This window comes from Bicyclus anynana, chromosome 5, assembly GCF_947172395.1.
Source record: "Bicyclus anynana chromosome 5, ilBicAnyn1.1, whole genome shotgun sequence".
Classification (NCBI taxonomy): domain Eukaryota; kingdom Metazoa; phylum Arthropoda; class Insecta; order Lepidoptera; family Nymphalidae; genus Bicyclus; species Bicyclus anynana.
This window is the reverse complement of record NC_069087.1, coordinates 8,591,324-8,611,118: the sequence shown is the minus strand read 5'-3', so window position 1 is coordinate 8,611,118 and position 19,795 is coordinate 8,591,324. Positions and strand designations below refer to the sequence as shown.

At 36.6% G+C, this 19,795-nt stretch overlaps 3 protein-coding genes across 4 annotated transcripts in view; 1 reads left to right on the top strand and 2 right to left on the bottom strand.

The window, feature by feature from the left end:
• The window catches only part of LOC112054846 (atrial natriuretic peptide-converting enzyme), a 32,621-nt gene extending 15,360 nt beyond the window's left edge, over positions 1-17,261 (top strand). The window contains exons 2-12 of one of the 2 annotated variants that reach the window (XM_052881564.1): positions 427-619; positions 5,561-5,768; positions 8,783-8,936; positions 9,595-9,855; positions 10,370-10,553; positions 11,125-11,340; positions 11,727-11,922; positions 13,362-13,561; positions 14,578-14,756; positions 15,221-15,586; positions 16,054-17,261. In XM_052881564.1, coding sequence (XP_052737524.1) covers positions 427-619; positions 5,561-5,768; positions 8,783-8,936; positions 9,595-9,855; positions 10,370-10,553; positions 11,125-11,340; positions 11,727-11,922; positions 13,362-13,561; positions 14,578-14,756; positions 15,221-15,586; positions 16,054-16,239 — 2,343 coding nt within the window. In that variant the 3' untranslated portion in view covers positions 16,240-17,261. Of the gene's footprint in view, positions 1-426; positions 624-5,560; positions 5,769-8,782; positions 8,937-9,594; positions 9,856-10,369; positions 10,554-11,124; positions 11,341-11,726; positions 11,923-13,361; positions 13,562-14,577; positions 14,757-15,220; positions 15,587-16,053 lie in introns of those variants that run through there. The other variant, XM_052881565.1, reaches the window with a different exon arrangement.
• A 723-nt stretch (positions 17,262-17,984) lies between these two features.
• On the bottom strand, positions 17,985-18,260 carry LOC112054848 (protein brawnin). The gene has a single exon (XM_024094764.2). The coding sequence runs from the start codon at positions 18,258-18,260 to the stop codon at positions 18,054-18,056; it is 207 nt and encodes a 68-aa protein (XP_023950532.1). The 3' UTR covers positions 17,985-18,053.
• LOC112054847 (small integral membrane protein 4) lies at positions 18,029-18,480 on the bottom strand. The gene has a single exon (XM_024094762.2). The coding sequence runs from the start codon at positions 18,478-18,480 to the stop codon at positions 18,262-18,264; it is 219 nt and encodes a 72-aa protein (XP_023950530.1). The 3' UTR covers positions 18,029-18,261.
• Positions 18,481-19,795: the final 1,315 nt, after the last annotated feature.

The following is a 19,795-nucleotide window of genomic DNA, read 5'->3' as shown; positions in this document are numbered from 1 at the left end:
TCAAGAGTTTATAGGGCAAGACTCCTTGGTTCGAGGACTTGAATTAATTTAGAATTTTATATTTTGAAAATTGGCTAAGATCTTAGTATGTAGCCTTCGGGTAAAAATGGGGTGTAAAATTGACGATCTATTTTCATATGGACCAAATACATTATGACTGTATCTACAAAAATATCATTAAAATCGGACTAGCCTTTTCTAGGAGGTATGCAACGCCAAAAACCGTGATACGAGATAATTCTTATACCTATAGATTTATTGAAAAGATAATTGAAGCCTCAATATTTCCGCAGTTAAATGGCTCGTACTTTTGTCGCATCCATAGCACAAATTTTTCGCTTAGTTATATTAGAGGGTAACGGAAAATATCGACCATATTTGGTCCATATTACTTTAAAAAAATTAAAAGGGAAAATTCGTTTCCAGCTCGGTTATGGCTGGTCACGGAGCGGGCAGCGCCGGTGCCGCTCGCACCGGCCGCCGGAGTCCACCATGTCGGTGAGCAGCGACATCCGGTTCACGCGGCGCAAGCTCAGCCGCTCCTGCCGCGGCTGCTGCGCCGCCCTCGCAGCGCTGCTGGTGTTGCTGCTACTGGCGGCCGTTGCTGTCTACCTCGGCCGTAGGTACCACTATGCTTATTGTATCGCAGAGCTTCTGTGCTCGACCAACTGTGGGCCCATTAAAGACCTCATACACAATCGGAAAAAGATAATTCACATTGCATTTCTAGCTGGACCAACGACTAATATCATTGAGCTGGACTGCGTTAAATGATAGGCAGCCGGTTTTCTTGTATGGATCCCGTTATTATGGGGGATAAAAAGCAGCACAATTGCTAATTCTTTAATTTTGGTATTTTTTTTCCATATGTACTGTTATTATTGAGTCACATACATCCATCCAAACTTACGCATTTATAATTTTATGATATAATATTAGGTATGTATTTAGATTTAATTGTACTACCAAGGGCTCGTTTCTAACCTAGTTTTAAGAATCGAGATCGACGCCTTAACCTGCTCGCTGAGATCCAGGGCTTTGGACGTCCTTGCTTGTTTGTGTTGACACGGAAGTCCAAAGTCCTGAAATATGATACACGATTGAACTGAACTAGTACATACAAAAACCTCGTGATCTGTCGTTCGATCTTTTTAATAAATGAGTCCTTTCAAAAAATTAATTATCGTAGTAGAGAGATATGAAAGATATTTTAATCTATCAGATCTATTGATGTATGGTAGAGCGCATTCCTTAGAGGATAGATATGCAAATTAAATAGAACTACTTATCCTAATTATTTATTGTTGTTTATTTAGAACGCATACGTAATTTCAAACAGACAAATAAGTATATTTAGGCCATTCCAAACCCACAAATAGCAGATGACACTCAAACACAATGTCCATCTAAGCACAAAAGCCTACCTACAGCTGACAATGAAACAGTCAATTTGTGCCCATCCATCCGTGCATGTAAACTAAATAGCGACAAAGAATTCTTTATTATTCTTCAAACTCACTCTTTGTATCTGTGTATCTTGTAATCCTTGGCTTCATTGGCTCACGTCAATAGTGCTGTAGTGGTTACGTATATACCATTCGATTTGACACTTGATAAAGTTAATTCTCTAGTACGAGTTAGTTTAGACATCTTGATCTACTCGCATTCTAATTTCTAGTATGTGCTATGTATTCCGATATGAGATCATATGTTGGCCATAAAGATGTGTCTTCCATCAATACATCATCATATAAATAAAAATTAAGTGTCTCTCTGTAACAAAATAACTGTTTTCTCATGTACTTATACTATTTACACGAAACAGATGATAGTAAAATACAAACGTTTTCAAATTTTCGTCTACCTTTCTGTTTGTCCGGGCTTAATTCCTGGAACGGCTGTACCGATTGACATGGGTCTATCACTGAGATATAGAGGAGACTATGTAGCAGCATGTACATATAATCTACTTTTTTATCCCGGAATAACTCTGTAATTGAAAACTGCGTTTCACGTAACCGAAATATATGTAGCATATTGAAATTCTGCTATCATTAAGAAAATTGTTGAAAGGAATATGCAAATAATTTCTCTAGGTAATAATTTCCTTAGGTATGTGTCGTTTGTTTTGAATATCACCAGAGTAGCATTGGGCAAACGAGGCATAATGTTTTACTTGAAAGGGGATGGTCCGTTTCAGGTCCACTCTTGTACCCCGTATCATTAAAATTTAAAAATACAAGGAATTTATTAAAATTTATTTAAGTAAATAAATCTAACTAAACAGAAAGAAATAAATAAAATAAAACACCAAGTTTTTAAGTTATATCAAGATGGCGCCCATAGAGCAACTATGACATGACAGTTGACAAATCGATTAATGCATTGAAAACGTCATTTACCCGCCATTAATACCCTTATTAATGTTGCATTTCTTGGGAGATAATGAATATTACTTCGAAAGAATTAAAGTAAATTCGTAGATTTGTATAATAAAAAATAGTTAAAAATAATATCTTCTTTTATTTCCGCCAGGGTACAATGGACTGGACCTGGACTCCATACAATTTTGGACCATCTCCTTTTATAACGAAAATCTCTCGAAAACCATCATCGTAATCGAGATATGCAAATTCATACTGAATATAAGCGTACGGCTCTCGTCGTACGTCTTGTCATACCTTCACACGGGTATTATACCTAATTACCTACTTAAATCGATATTACGTATTCCTACTCATTATGTAATGAACCGAGAAGTTGTAAAAAAGTAGAAAATACACCTATATGCAGAATATGTATTTGCTTATGTACGAATATTACGTAAGAAAAGCATGATTCTGTCACTTCAAATATCATGACTCGACGCATTAAAATTTTAAAATATTCGCTTATTCACTAGAGAGGAAAAATATTTTAATGTACATCAACATAATTAAGTGAGTATGAAATTATGCGTTGTTAACATATAACAAATTTTCTTTTCAAGTAGGTACCTATTTAATATTACCTACATCTTTGAAAAAAGTGGATAGGTAGGTGTATTATTCTTGTGCTTTGACACCTATTATCTATGTTTCTAAGTTCTTGTGTATATATGTTGAATGTGGTGTGTATAACTTCCCAAACATTTGGACTGATTTTGCAATTTTTTGTGCTTAACGTGAATCTTTGGATATTTAGATTGATATATGTATTTTATAATAATAAGTTACACTGCGATCGATTTTCATTTTTGAATGAAATAAATTTATTGTATTTTTGGTTTTTCGCATATAACCACATATAAATCATAACGGCCCCTAATTTTTGATTAAATGAAAAGAATAATGGTTCAGTAATTCTCGGTTTAGGTAATTTAAAGTTCGGTATTTGTCTACAATTCTACCTGTCGAATCCGTTAATAATAAATTATATTTATTTAATTATTAATATGCTAAAAATCCGCCACTCAATCGTAAGACGACGTATACACAACCGAGTCAACGAGGTCGTGCATATAACAAGATTTTAACAAAATTTTCATTTTTTTATGTTTTTCTTTATAGTTATTTTTTAACACGCCGGCGACATTTAGCCGAGGCCCGTCAAGTTGCTAAAAGGCCGGCGCGGCCTTGCGTTCGCTTCAACAGGTGCATACATATTGATAGATACTCGTATCATAAAGCACATAATTATGTATATGCTGCGATCCCTTGTACTCGTATGATCTAGATAAGTTATATTGAATTGGTTGTGGACCTGCATTATTCGTGGTTTAGTTTGTTCGACGCATATCATGATGTTCAAGAATATCGGGGAGTTCCACAAGAAAAAGTTATTCTATTAGGATATATTTTTATTAAGATATTCTTAATGGGAAGTTCAGTAGGAAAAACATTGTGAGGGAACCTGCAATACTTGAGAATTTTCTTATTTCACTACGTGTGTGAAGTCTGCCAATCCTTAGTCCACCAGCGTGGTGGACTAAGGCCTTACTCCTCTCATTCTGAGAGGAGATTCGCGCTCAACAGAATATGGATTGTTAATGTGATGATGATGATGCTTACTACAAACCGGTTGGAAGTTGGTGTGGGTGCTTTGTGCCTTGGAGAGCACATCAAGCCGACGGTCTTGCGCTTGATATATTCTCTTTAATAAGAATTAAATAGCAATTTTGGAAAATTTTATTTTAATTTACTTAATTGTTCTAAATTCATAAATTCTTATAAGGAGTCGTAATTTAAAGTCTGTTTCCTGAAATGTAGCCAAGCTACTCGTACCCCAATGAGAACCTTTTAACGTCAGTAGCTATTTACATAGGTAGGTTTTGTATTTTTATTTATGTAAAATAAAAAAGGTGTAATGTTTATGAGCAGTAGATAATACGAGAGTAAAAGTCTATTAAAACAGTAATTTACAAGGTAATAACGTATTAACATAATATAACATAACCGTTACTCAGTCATTAAACTCCTACTCGGTTTAGCGTGGTTTAGCTAAGAATTTAAAACGCGGTGAAAATGGCTTATCTACACTTTTCAGTAATGTAGGTATGAGATACATAAAATGTAGGTATATTAGGAATATAATATTGAAGTCCGTTCTCTCAAATACCTAAGTGTAGGGTTTTTTTATAGATTTGCATATGGGCTATTAATATGTAGGCTATTAATAACAGCGACGTCGTCGGGGAGTATGCAAAAGCTTAGCTTAAAGGACTTATATGATGATATTAATATGGGCATATATTTACGAGTAACTTCAATAATTGTGATTATTATGAAAATGTAAATAAAATTACATTTTTATTTTAATAATAACGGGCCTCGGCTAAATGTTGCCGACGTGTTAAAAATAACTACATACTTAAAGGTACAAAAATCATAAAAAAATAAAATTTTGTTAAAAGTATCTTGTTAATTGTAATATAGGTAAACATAATATTTACAGTACAAATAGCCTAATAAAGGCTTCAAGAAAAGAGAAAAATAGCGGTTTCCTCAACTTGAACTTGCTACTCATTTACGCATGAATGTGTAAATGAAGTATTTGAAGTATGTAAATAAAACCATTTTTTTACCTTATGGTTTAAAGTTACTAAATAACTATTTAAACAACCTATAATTTAAAACCGGCTGACTAACACAGTAGGAATTTATACTATACTAGCGAACCCGTCAAGCTTCGCTTTGACGTATGTGCAATTCTTCCCTATCCCTACCCTACCACTACCCTTCCCCTACCCTACCCCTACCCCTAAGATCTATAATTGACTCTTAAACGTTTGTATAGCAAATAGAAAAGGGTTATTTTTATGGTTTTCCCGGCAATTATTCTAATTTTTCTCACCTTTTAAACCTTCCCTATGAGGTATAGGGAAGGTTTAAAAGGTGAGAAAAAACACGAACATTTCAAGGCCAAGATAAGATAAATCCGTTTAGCCGTTCTCGAGTTTTAGCGAGACTAACGAACAGCAATTCATTTTTATATATAAAGAAGATTTTGTATCATGTAATCTTATAAATGTTAAAGGCAAATGTCCTGTTTCGCATAAAAGGTGTAATTTTAACCATTACAGACATGTACCTCTTTGGGGACCCGCTGAACCGGCAAACGTTTCGGGGCTCGTTCGTGGCCTCCTCGTGGGCGCCGGACGACCGTGACGCGCCCGAGTTCAAGGGGAACAGTACCAGAGACGGGGAGCTGCAACAGACTCTCTATGACACATACGTCAACTCAGAGTTAAGATCCTGTTTTGTCACCGCTGAAATACTGGCCTTGGACAAGTAAGTTATATATTTTTTAAATATAAATATTAAATCATCATTACAACTCTTATTCGGGTCACTGTTGAGAACAGTCTCCACTCAAAATGAGAAGGATTAAGCTGTTATACGCTGGCCAAATGTGGATGGGCAATTCACACACGTAGAGAATTATGAAAATTTTCAGGTATGCAGGTTTCTTCACAATGTCTTTCCTTCACCGTATGAGAGACGTGATATTTAATTATTTCGTAGTGATTTTGTTTTAACGCCCATACAAATCAAATGATCACTTAGATCGATGATGTTCATTCGTGCCATTTATTATGGGGCGTTTTCGATCGATCGAAATCGATGCATCCCTGGCAGTACAGCAAATATGACTCTTTAAATCCCTTTAGCTCCTAAAGTAATGATCGCAGATACCCAAATCTGCTTTAATCTTAACATACTGTTAATTTATATACAATTTAAAAAACTGGCATCATCCCTACTGCACCAAACTTTTGTTCTTTATAAGTCAATGAAAACGTGTAGATAATCAGTAATATCAACTAGTTCTATTCTTACATTCTATTCTTACAACGCACCGTATTAGGTGATTACGAGGATACAAGGGCGTATTGAAATGCGCCTTTATATGGTTAGAAATTACAAAATTGAATAAATTTTCATTCATCGTTTCTACAACATACATACGAGCTGTGATAGCCCAGTGGATATGACCTCTGCCTCCGATTCCGGAGGGTGTGGGTTCGAATCCGGTCCGGGGCATGCACCTCCAACTTTTCAGTTGTGTGCATTTTAAGAAATTAAATATCACGTGTCTCAAACGGTGAAGGAAAACATCGTGAGGAAACCTGCATACCAGAGAATTTTCTTAATTCTCTGCGTGTGTGAAGTCTGCCAATCCGCATTGGGCCAGCGTGGTGGACTATTGGCCTAACCCCTCTCATTCTGAGAGGAGACTCGAGCTCAGCAGTGAGCCGAATATGGGTTGATGACGTGACAACATACGAGGTACATACTACGTATTAGCACATTAGTTACGTACAACAAATTCAAAATATGTAAAGGTCGCGTGGTGATAATTATGAGCACTTATTGGATGTAAATTGTAAAGGGAGTATACTCGTAGGTACAAAATCAGTTTGCATACAACTCGAGTTGCGAACGTATTAGGTATTATATACCTATCCACTTTCATGAGCGCTCGTAATATACCTACCGTCGTCGCATGACCATTGATTGCTAAAGTCTCATCATCTTTATTCATCGATGTATATCGTAATAATAACAAACTTTCCAACCAATCAGCCTCATCTAAAGTAATTTCAAAAGTCAAATTTGGGTAAGTAAGACTTTATTTGGTAATGTCCGACTTTTTGAATGTCGGTTATAAATGTTTGTTACCTATAACGGAAAAATGGGATACCAAATACAGCTTGGCTCTCGAAAGCTTTGACTTTAAGAGCTTTAATATTACTATAATAAATTTTTTTTTGTAAGGTTATAGCAAATCTTGCGCAGAAGTAGCAGCTTATACGCAAGAGAAAGTTTGCTTTCGAGAAGTCTTACGGTTAACATTGAGCGTGCTATGAGGCCATAAATACTAAAACTTCGTTAATACAATTATTTTTTATTGTTTCTATTGAGTATTATGTATTAAAGAAAGTAACGTTACTTATCTATTTTTTACGGATCTAATAAACACTTTAATCTATCTATTGTAATTATATTTTATGCAATCATTAAAGAAATGTTCGATCGCTAGTAAAAGTTTTGATTGCATTTATTTGTGAATATAATATGCTATTGTAATAAATACATTTCAGGTAGGTATTTCGTTGTGATGCAAAAAATAAACAGTCCATAAATAAATTTCATCAAGTTTCGACAACGAATGCATCGGAATCAGATCGGAATAACTATTCAAAGAATACTCTACTTTCTTCGAAAATGCGCCATTGTTACAGTAATTCACACTTTTGACATTCAAATCACAAAAGGAAAGGGCCGCAATGACCTTCATAGCAGTTGAACAACACGTATAGATGCATAGAAAGTTCAAAGCTTAGAAATCCAAGCACGCATTAACTTTCCCATGTCAATATGATGCACAACAAAGTATAACGCATTGTAAATAGATCTCGTAACCGCGCTGACATACTTCGGAGTGCTAATTTAGAGATGAAAATTTTTCAGTTAGATTTTCCTACCAATACGATATTTCCTTTAAAGTAAAAGTTACATAGGTGATTACCTAAATATTCCCTGGTATAATTTTCAGGGAAGGTTTACATTTAAATAATCAAAAGTCCATTTAAATCGGGTCAGTACTTTTGAGAAAATCTCTGACATAGGTATACGGGTCGTATACAGAGCATTCTTTTTTATGTCTGTTAAAAGTCAATGTTTACTTAAGCTTACACACAAATGTATTAAGTAGAGACCTACCTAGATTATATGTGGGTAACTCATATTTCAATTCCTTGTTCTTGAAGGAAACCACAAACCAAAGGATATTAGTCATTATAGTGAATGTGGACTAATTGATTCTCTTTTGAATTATTTACCTTGTATTGTAATAATACCTTACAATGCCAATTTTATATAAGCCATATAAAAGTACATCTATCATTCGATACAGTCGCAAATTTGTCAACTACTTTTTTCGGAAAACCCCTGTGTCCAAATAAAGCCTATCTCTATACTAAGCTAATAAAGCATTTGCGATGAGCGTGAACATACTGGCAATATTGATAAAGGTTCTTTTTTGTGTCATAATACTCCTCTTTTTCCTCCTTTTTCCTGTCGTGAATAGTTTTGTAGATAGAACAGTAGATAAACTACCTATTATATTTTATTTCTACAAAGCCTCATTATTATGTTATTGCTATGCTATACTTGTGAAAACCCTAGATTAGTTTTATGTATTCTATTTTTTAGATCTTGAAATTTCAACATAAATTTAATTTTATTAAATGTTTTTTTTGCTAAAATTTGTTTTGATATAAAAATTACTCTAATTGCAGTGTCCAAGAAGGCACGCGAGTCCATTTTGAAGTGTCGTTCGAACCAATATTTACGGCGGTGACCACCGCTGAAGTGACCGCTGTATTAGTGAGGGCGTTTCCAGCACCATACTTCCAAGGAATGGGCGTGATTCCTGCGACTTTGCATATTGAGGTAAAAATTTAATTATTCAATAAAGTTTTCATTTAACTTTCAAGGTTGGATCATCCACGCTGGATCATCCACGCTGTTCCAATGCAAGTAGACGGGCAGGACGGGAGAGGTGATACTGATAATAAGTATTGAAGTTATCATGCCCTTTACCAAACAAGCTGACCGCTATGATGACAACAATTCATATGTTGAAATCCGCTGGGCTTTGATGTTTGTTTCCATCGATTTAATGGTTTTCTATATACGATATTTCTACGAAACAATTTTCTGTATCACTCAATTAATTTGCAGAGAACGTGTTGCAAACAACTTGTCTGACTTTATTTTATGAAAGACACTGAGTTAACGAATAACCCAATATCAAACTATATTTTATGAAAGACACTGAATTAGCGCATAAGTAGACCAACATTATCGGCCGTTTTCAATAACCAAGATTACGGATAGATAGCTAGCTATCCTCAATTATTATCAGTAACAGTCAAACTATCTTTACATAGTCAAACAATCTGTCAGTAGGTTATTGAAAAGCAGATAAGAATAGAAAAATAGATTTTCTTAACTTCTTTCTTTAGTAAGCGAAATGGCGGATATTGAAAACGGCCATAAATCTTTAAAGATGACATTTAAAATATTTAATTACGATTATCTATTTCAGGAAAGCTCAATAATATCTTCACAAGCTTTAAAAGAAGGCGACGCGCCGATCACCGAGATATCGACAACCGAAGTGGTGGCGTTTGAAATAGAAGAGGATCTCCGAGAGTGTTCGCCCTTGACTCTCTCCCTGTGTTCCCATTTACCGTACAACACAACGACGTACCCAAACTTAGTGGGACACTCGTCCAAAGAAGCGTTACTTCGTGATCTCGTCGCCTTTAGAGAGCTGCTGGACGCAGAATGCTCACATCTAGCACAAGTAAGTATTTTTTGTATATTTTCGACTGTGTTTTTAGTTAGCCTAACTAGATTGAAAGTTTCGTCGGATATGGAACTTTAAAATTACTAGCGGACGCCCGCGACTTCGTCCGCGTGGAATTCAGTTTTTTACAAATCCCGCGGGATCCATGGATTTACCGGGATAAAAAGCCAATATTCGCCTAACGACGGCTGGCGTGAACATAGCCTATGTGCTAATCCAGAGTATAATTTCCGTTCCAAATTTATAGTAGCAGCGTTAAAAAGTAACAAACATCCAAACAAACAAAACGAAATGTTATAATTTACCGGACCGTTATTTTAAGTGTATACAGAATATTGTACCATATGTGAAGTCGCTCATACTCGTTCGCTCGAACAAACGGACCAGTAAAACGGAGATCATGTATGAACGGGTCCTAGCATTACATGAAATTGCTGTGATTTTAGCATTTAGTTTAGCATCCTCTCTATTTGTAGGACACGCCATTACAAACGAACAAATTACTTTCCAGGATTTCGTGTGTCAAATACTTCAACCGCGCTGTGAGGACGCGCGGCTGGTGCGTCCGTGTCGCGCGTACTGCCGCGCGTTCGCCGCCGGCTGCGGCGCGCGGCTGCCCGACCGACTGCGCCCGCACTTCGACTGCGCGCGCTTCCCTGACTACTTCGGCCCTGGCTCTTGCTCTTCTGAACCAGGTAACGTTAGTAAACATACTTTACAGTAAACGTCGCTGTACCAAGAACGGAGTTAGGACGTGAACGAGACGGCGACGGGTCTTGGTGTTATGTAAACACCATCTCGTCATCCAGTCCGTGCCCACTGATACACTTTTGTATGTATGAAGGAATATTTCCAAAATTTATCGTCCCAGTCCAACCAGAAATAAAACATATATACTCTAGCTTTTGCTGATTTTTGACCGGACGTGTGCTAAAAACAATACCTAATTCGAGTTTATCAACATTATTCTACGTAATTAACTTACATTCGGCTCACTGCTCAGCTCGAGCCTCCTCTCAGAATGCCAATGGCCAACAGTCCACCACGCTGGCCCAATGCGGATTGGCAGACTTCACACACGCAGATAATTAAGAAAATTCTCTGGTATGCAGGTTTCCTCACAATTGAGACACGTGATATTTAATTTCTGAAGATGCACACAACTAAAAATAGTTGGAGGTGCATCCGAACCCATACTCTCCGGAATCGGATACAGAGGTCATATCCACTGGACTATCACGGCTCACATTATTCTTGCAAATACAGATTGCGTGGGCAGTCTCCAACGAGCGGCGCTGTCCAGACGCGCGTGCGACGCGGTGCCCGACTGCGCAGACGCGTCCGACGAGCGCAGCTGCTCGCACTGCGCGGCGGCGGGGCCCGGCGCACTGCGCTGCGCTCTGCAGCCGCGCTGTGTGCCTGCGCACCTGCGCTGCGACGGCACACCCGACTGCGCTGACGGCAGTGACGAATCTGGTTGCTGTAAGATATACTCAATTCCCTTATCGCTTATTACCGCTCATTTATCATTCTGTACACTATACAGTATAGTATATATTGTTTCAATGTACCCACATGACCTCTCGTAACGGTAAATAGATTTATAATTAGGTAGATTCTATTATGTAGGTACATTTTTATGTAGGCAATGGTCAAAGTATTTAAAGTTTTTAGGTAGTTGTAGCTCGCGTAACGGAAGTTAGTGAAAATATTATGTGTGAACAGTTGACTGACATAATAGGCGCCATGACGCGAATTGTATCAATGTGAATTTTGTATGCGTGTGAATGTGAGAGGATTATCTACTTGTGTCGGTGTATTTATCGTCTGAACCCCTGCTAAATGCGTGTAACCGTGTGAACCTCCAGTGTGGGTGAGCCGCTCGCTGTCGTCGTGGCGGCGCGAGACGGCGGAGTCGACGCTGGGCGCCGTGCGCAGCCGCGCCGGGTACGCGGTGTGGGCGGAGCGTGGGCGCGTGGGCAAGATCTGCGCCGCGCCCTACGAGCACGACCGCCGCGCGCTCGCGAGCCTCGCCGCCTCGCTGTGCAGCGCGCTCACCTTCAAGTACGATTGCGTTAGTGTACTAGCATAGATTACAATAGACGGCGCAGTCGACGCGACTGCGCGACTGTATGGGTGTTATGACACAATATGATAGACACCGGAGTCGAAGCAATTGCTTTGCAAGTGGCTGCCAGTAAAATATCGATAAATATTCAGTTACTTGCCTCGACTGTGACAGAAGGGATGGCTCATTATTTGCCCAAAGGATCGGCCTGGCTGTCCAGCGCAGAAATGCAGCCAGTATTCTTGCCACCATTCCACGTGGGCATGATTTGTATAGTTATTAGGATAAGTTACCTTAAGTTCCATATTCTATTCTTTCTCAATAAAAAAAAAGTCATGTAAGAATAAAAAAAAGTTCATTAAACAATTTAGTGAAAAATTAACAAACTAGTAAAACTATAAACTGGCTTAAATGTTTGGCCGTGGCAAATTAACCTGCCTATTTTTTTTTATTTATTGACAAGTTAGTCCTTGACTGCAATCTCACCTGCTAAACCATTAAATGGTTTCTACGCGGTATCATACCGGAACGCTAAATTGCTTGGCTGTACGTCTTTACCGGTTGGGTGGTAACAGCCAGTAGCCACAGCCGATGCCTACCACCAGACCAGACCTGAACAAATTTAGAAATTATAAAATTCTAAACTGACCAAAATTGCAACTCGCACCTAGTACTTCTTTGTTGAGAACCACACTAACAAATGTGCCAGAGAGAGAGTGCAGTGTCATTGAGGTAGATATATAAAACTTTTTTTATTTATTTTGGGTCTAGTCAGGGTCACAAAACTACTGAATTAATTGTGGAAGATATCAGTCAAGCGCTAAGTTGTTGAATAAAAAATAAATAGTTAGCAAACCAGTTTGTGCAACCGGTTCAATAACCCGACGACCGGGTGCGGAATAATAAGTACCTACCTAAGATACCTTACATAGTGGGCTGTAGGTAGCTTTAATAGTCATCTAAACATATCATATTTTTTACCAACACTGTTGCAAAAAGGGTGCTTTGTTGTCAGTTCAAATATGTACGTATGTATACATACCTACGTATCAAAAATGTACGTATATTTTAGTACCAAAACGTAAAGTTTCTCATAAATACTATTAATGTGTGATTGCAATATGTAGGTAGACCTATGTATGTGATTAGTAGATTATTTTATTAACTTTAGCTCTATAAACATAGGTTCAACTAAAACGGTAGGCAAGTACGTAAATATCCGCTTGTCTAATGAACTAATCGCATAGGTATTAGCGCAATCTAGCTTTTTGCATTACAAAAATTTGCAATAAACGCAACTTTAATTTCTACATTCCTGAATGTAATTTGTCGTCTTTAGATTTGGTACACCTTAATAAAAGTTTATACGAACGATCCATATCAATTTTCATTAAGGTAGATTTATTTATATTTTTTAATTAAACTCCTTAAATAGAACTGCTGTGTCCGCGGAGGCGGTACCTGATGGCGAGGAAGAGTTCGACGAGGACACGACTGAAGACTCGTTGCAGGACAGGACGAGGAGAGACGCGCCAGAATACGTGCAAGTTGTCGACCCCACTGCGTCGGAAATATCGTTCGTCAAAAGCGAATGTCCACAACGGAAGGTCATAAAGATTGTTTGCGATAACTTAGGTAGGTAAATACCTCCAGTTATTTTAAATTAACACCCCCACGTCCTTAATAAAATATTGTTTAGTCGTTAGCTAGTAAGTAGGCATCTAGATCAACAATACTTGACATTTTTTCGACCATCGAAATATTGATATCTAGTATAAGATTTTTTTTATTTATACAGGTAGGTGCTTGAAGGTAAGATAAAATTATCAACATCAATCATTTATCTATGTTTATTAGCGAAATAAGTACAATTAATTATACTCATAAGTTTTTAATTGTCTAAACGCTAACTGCACTCCCGTTGAAGTCTTTTACACGTAGAAAAGTGATAACTGATATGTGTTCGAATCGTGTGTTGTTGTGTGTTTTGGTTTTCTTTTTTTGAATAACATATACCTTAGGAAAATAATCTTATAGAGTACGTTTACCCTGAGCACGCCAATCAGCATCGAAAGCAGCGTGATGGAGATGGACGCAAATATTAACAGAGTTATTCTTACTCGCACTAGTATCTACTATGACTATGACACAGATATCATATTACTTGATATTTCCATTGTATTGGCTCAACTGAAGCTTTCGACGAAAGCAATAAGCAATGTATAGTCCACGCCAAACAAATAGTCCCTCCTTAGTTGGAACGTGGGGAATTCTGCAGGTATACCCTGCGTAATATTGGATCATCATCTCCCCCCATATAAAAATCCGGGTAGGGAGTACGGGCCTCGAGGCTCCTGCCCAGTTACGTTCTTCCAGCTCCTTTCGGGGCTGAGGTCTTTCGACTTAAGGGGATAAATGGATGTCAGTCCATGTGCCCCGCACAGACTGCAATTATTCGGTAACCTGAGCTGGGGCGATGTCAAATTCGATAAGTTGCGCCGCGCGTGCTGCGATGTTGTCTCTGCCCTACGATGTAGTTGTGTCAATTTCAGTAAAGTACCCCAGCCTCCACGCAAACTGCGATGCCGTCGCTGTCCTGCGCTGAAGCGGTGGTAAATTGCAACGTTATATATGATCTAAGTAACTTGCAGAATGTGGCTTGGCTTCGGCGCGCGGTGGGAGCGCGGCGCAGGGTGTGGCAGGGCTGCCACGGGGCGCGCGGCCGGGCGACTGGCCGTGGCACGCGGCGCTGCTGCGTGCGCACGTGCATGCGTGCGACGCGGCGCTCTTACACCCCGCCTGGCTCATCACCACGGCCTCTTGCTTCCAGGTGACACAATATCTACTTTTAGTATGAGTATAGATTAGTTTAACGCGGCGGTCGCATTAGTCGCGATAATAGTCGCGACGTGTGACAGTGTCTTGTGAATTGTGACTTGTTTCTACTCATAAGTTACAAACGGTCGAAGAATCTGTATACTTATATCTACGTGAATATTTAACAATATGTATCGCGAATAACAATGACACGATAGAAACATATAATTAAATATTTTTCTTTTTTTGTGGAATAAAGTTATTTTAAACAAATAAATAAAATAAACAATAAAACGAATAGCTATTCAGGTATCATGCGTATCTGCTCACAACTAGGTACATCTCTAAATATTCACGTCAGTCGCACCCAATCTTAACAATAAAAACTTCTAATAAATAGGTACATAGATAAAGTAATGTATATAACTATGTATTGTTAGTAAACTTTTCTCCCCTTAATATTTTTAAAACTTATAGGGTCAACCAAAAGCGGAGTGGACAGCCAGGCTGGGTAGTGTCCGTATCCAGAGCACTACGCCGTGGCAGCAAGAGCGTCGTATCGTAGGCATGGTGCGCTCGCCAGTCGAGGGCAGCATGCTAGCCTTGGTGCGGTTGGAGGAACCAGTAGAGATGACCGACTTCGTGCGCCCCGCCTGCCTCCCGGAAGACGGCTTTAAGGCAGACGAACAAAGCATATGCAATACACTCGGCTGGACAAGAAATAGAGACCAGCTGCAAAGGGTGCACGTTGTGCCGACGGCGATGAACACATGCGAGAATGTCAGCATTGCTACAGGGAATGGAATATGCGCCGAACCGTTGTACGACCAAGACGATTGTGACGTGAGTTTGATATACCTAATTATAAACAATTTCTTTTTCAAACTTCGACCACGGGATTTTTTTATAAGTAAGATGATGTTTGAAATTACTATAAATTGAGAATTATTTGTAGTGATTAATATGTAGTATATATACATTAATTGTATGGTGAAATCAGCTATCTTAGTAGGTATACCCATAGGATTGGCAGGCTTCACACACGCAGAGAATTAAGAAAATTCTCTGGTATGCAGGTTTCCTCACATTCTTTTCCTTCACCGTTCGAGACATGTCATAATTAATTTCTTTAAATGTACGCAACTGAAAAGTTGGAGGTGCGTGGAGCAGATTCGAACCCACACCCACGGAATCGGGAGACAGAGCTCATATCCACTGGGCTGTCACGGATTTTTTCGTGTTTCGATTGTGTGTATTGTCTGTTTATATATATTTATTTATTGAATGTTTGTTTTTTATTTTATTTGTAGGAAGAAGAATATGCTGGAAGTTCAATGATGTGCTTTGATGAAAAATCAAAACGCTGGTCCTTACTAGGCGTCACTGGATGGCGAATCGCGTGCTCGAAAATAGGACTTGGCCGTCCGCGCATATACGACGCCGTGACCTCGCACATAGAGTGGATACGCAGAACCATCGCTAACTCGTCGAGGTGACTTTAACACAACAAAAGACTGCAAATGTTCAACCATTGTTATGTATTTTACTGTAGCTAATAAGATTTGTTAAGTTTTATGTATAAAAAAGGTTTAAAATTATGCAGAATTGTGTGTTGTAGAAAGTGTTTATGTAGGTTCTTTTACAAAAAATAATAATTCAAGTTACAGTGAGTTCCTCAGTAATGGTGGTTTCCTAAAATGCAGGATTTTATCTATGTCAAAAAAAATTATGATATTTAGCGTAAAAAAATTAATCCACCTATGTGTAGATTTTTAATTAGTTAATTAAATTTATTACAAGTATTAAGTGCATTGTGTGCTTGCCTGCAAAGGTTTAAAAACTAGAGAAAAAATATATAGTAATGAATATTTGATTGTATAGGGAAGTAAATGCCATGAGTTTTGTACATAAAAAGATTGGAAGTATAATATTCTAAAATGTATTTTTATCAAGGTTGAAGGTTGCAATTAAATTTTAAAATACAATGAATGCTAGAAAGCAAATTTAATTTCCTTATTCGCTTTTTCAGGATATTAGCAAGAAAAGTTGCAACCCAAACATTATTTCTTCAGTTGTGTATTATGTAATACATTTCTTGAAAATCAAGTGGATATCTAGATTTAGGTACATTTTTACACATCAGCCAACATAGTTAACTGCCAACATAGTTATTTGAACATACTTTTGTATTCTAAAGCCATTGACATTGAGGATGTTAGGCTTAGGTTACCTATAGGCAAATGTAAGGGTAAAATATAAAGTACATCCTATATTGATAATATGCAGTTTAAGTACAAATTACAATACAACTAAAATTAAAAATGTTAATATTTTATACTTTCTAAATAAAAAAAATACTCAATATCATAAAATTCTTCACATGATTTGTATTATAATAATTTTAGATTAGTGTAAGACTGTAATTAGTAATATTTATGGCTTTTATAAAACTTGTAAAATGATTGTAAATATATTTCAAAGTAAAATACCAAATTATCATTAAATTAATTTAAACATCTATTATTTGTTTTCATTGTTTTATCATTTAACGAGGGGAAAACACAATTATGAAATGAGAGCCTATTGGGTCTAACAATTTCCACCAAAAATGTTACCTAGTTTCCCTTCAACACTCTAGTTATTCTGCCTACCCAGCCAAATCTGGTAAGATGGCACCAGGCAGATTGAACCTCTACCTAAATAATTCTAATTTAACAGAACTCATCATGGTAAATAGCTGAACACATTTTCTACACTACTACTGCCAATATTACAAGAATTTAGCTGTTATCATAATCAGCAAAAATTTTATTGACAGAACAGTCAATGAGAGAGCCACATAAGATTTTAAGTTAAGAACCACCATGCTGCTCCTATGTGGGTTTGCAGTATTAAGGTATATTTGACTCAATCACTAAGTATCCTATTATCTGTTGCAGTGCTTAGAGTTCATTTTCTCCTAGCTTCTTGTGTGTCTTTGAGCTGTACTTGTTATAATAGAGAATCCTTGTACAAACAAAATAAATATAAGAATGTGATAAATTATTGTAATAAGTAAACTCAACTTGTAATAAGTGTAAACTCAACTTCTAAAAAACAACTCAACTTGTAATAAGTAAACTCAACTTGTAAAAAGTAAACTCAACTTTTAAAAGGTAACTCAACTTGTAATAAGTAATTACACAATTCTAGCGTTTTTTAAATTAGAATTTTTAAATTAGAATAAATAAAATATTGATAATTTACATGATCATATAATTTATTAGGACTATAAAACTAACAACAAAGTAAATAATACACTAATAGGGCACTATTTGAGTAGACCTTCTTCTTTAAGCTCTTGTCGGATTTTTTGTTGAACATTTTCGGGGTATCCCTCCAACTCCTTGTTTATGTATTTATTGAGGTCTACAAGAGGTTTATAGTGCTGATGAACAACTTGCGAGCCTGCCAACATAGTCAGCAAAGAGGCTATTGAAAAACAAACATATTGTCCCCACGTTACACCAGCAGGCATTTTATATAGCTGAATACTTTTTTATTTTATCTTCAACAATATCTTTAGCTTGTCGCCTTTTGAATGTATTGTAAAAGTTTACCTCACCGACCTTCCAGTTGATCATAGAGTATTCCAACGCAGCTCCCAGTACGAAAAATATGGGAAGAAATCTATACATTCCAAACGTCTTCTTTCCCGGCCATTTGTTAACAAGTTTGTGAATCCAGCCAATTCTCATTTCAATTTCTAAAAATATATGTGAGCTTTGCACCTTCTTTCGGATATAATTCGTACTTGTAAACCAATAATTCACAGTAGTATTTTTTGATTACGATGGTAATCATAAAACCAGCAAATAAAGTTAATAGGTCATTGAACAAAGTTAAATATTTACTTTTAGCGTTGAGCTTAATCCAGAAAAAAGGAAGAAATTAAGCTTACAGATACTGACCGCTACGAAAATATTAGGAGCTGCTGTTATCTTTTCTCTAAAAATATTTTCAATTTCATTTTTTTATGCAAATAGGTTATGTTATGACATAATATGCCATAGAGTACTTTTTCGTTTTTAAAAAACCGTTTCGTTTTTCGTTTTTATTAACCGGTCACACGATTCTGAGTTCTAGCCTTTTAGAACTTAACCATAGAGTACATTTTTTTTCCATTAGCTGTAAGGGTCTGAGTTCTAGGTATTATAGGTCAAAAAAATCATTTTTCATTCACAGTATTTTTAAAGTAATAGTCATTTGTCTTTATTTAGTCTAAGCTCTTTACGGATTTGAGACCGAAGTTTCTTAATTCGCCGTATATATTTTTTTATTTTAAAAATCAACGACTTAAATTATAATATAATAATAATTAGATTGTGATCCTAGAACTTTAAGCCGAATACGGAAATAAAAAAAAGTTTCGAATTTTTGACATTCGAAACGTCACTCACTTCACTCTTCATTTATCGTCTGTGTCATGACTTTTCGTCACGAATTTCGATTTTGGATTTTTGAATTTTTGTAATTTGTAATTTGTTTAATGAACATACAAAGTGAATACAAGGAATATACTTTTACAAGGTTTAATGTCTTGTGAGTTGGTAATTGGTGTTGCAGATTAATCTCAGATTTTATGTGATTGTGAGCTGTGTTGTGTGTTCTGTAAACTGATAATTAGGTGCTTGTTGATATTAGTGATTACTTACCTATTATTTTAGGTTTAATCTTTATTCAATTTATTAATAATAATAAATTGTATAATAAGTATATATTGTATGAAAATTATACAATTAAAGTAATTGTAAGAAAAAAAAGTGTCAAAATAATATATAACACTAATACATACAAGTCAGATGTTTAAATAAAATATAAAAATCCATTTTGGTAATGAAAAAGAAGGCTACAGACAGAGAATACAATAGATCATTTTTTGAAGGTGTGCCTTCAATCAAAATAACAGAATGTGGTCATTTGAAACTACACTTAGAGTGTTGGGGTTTGCTGAGTGATTATGTCCTAGAGTCAGTCAAGATAACAAGATATAAACATAATGAAGTGACATCA

What these genes read in the sequence shown, in the direction of transcription:
- LOC112054848 (XM_024094764.2), bottom strand. Translation starts at nt 18,260, where the DNA reads ATGCCTGCTGGTGTAACGTGGGGACAATATGTTTGTTTTTCAATAGCC.
- LOC112054847 (XM_024094762.2), bottom strand. Translation starts at nt 18,480, where the DNA reads ATGAGAATTGGCTGGATTCACAAACTTGTTAACAAATGGCCGGGAAAG.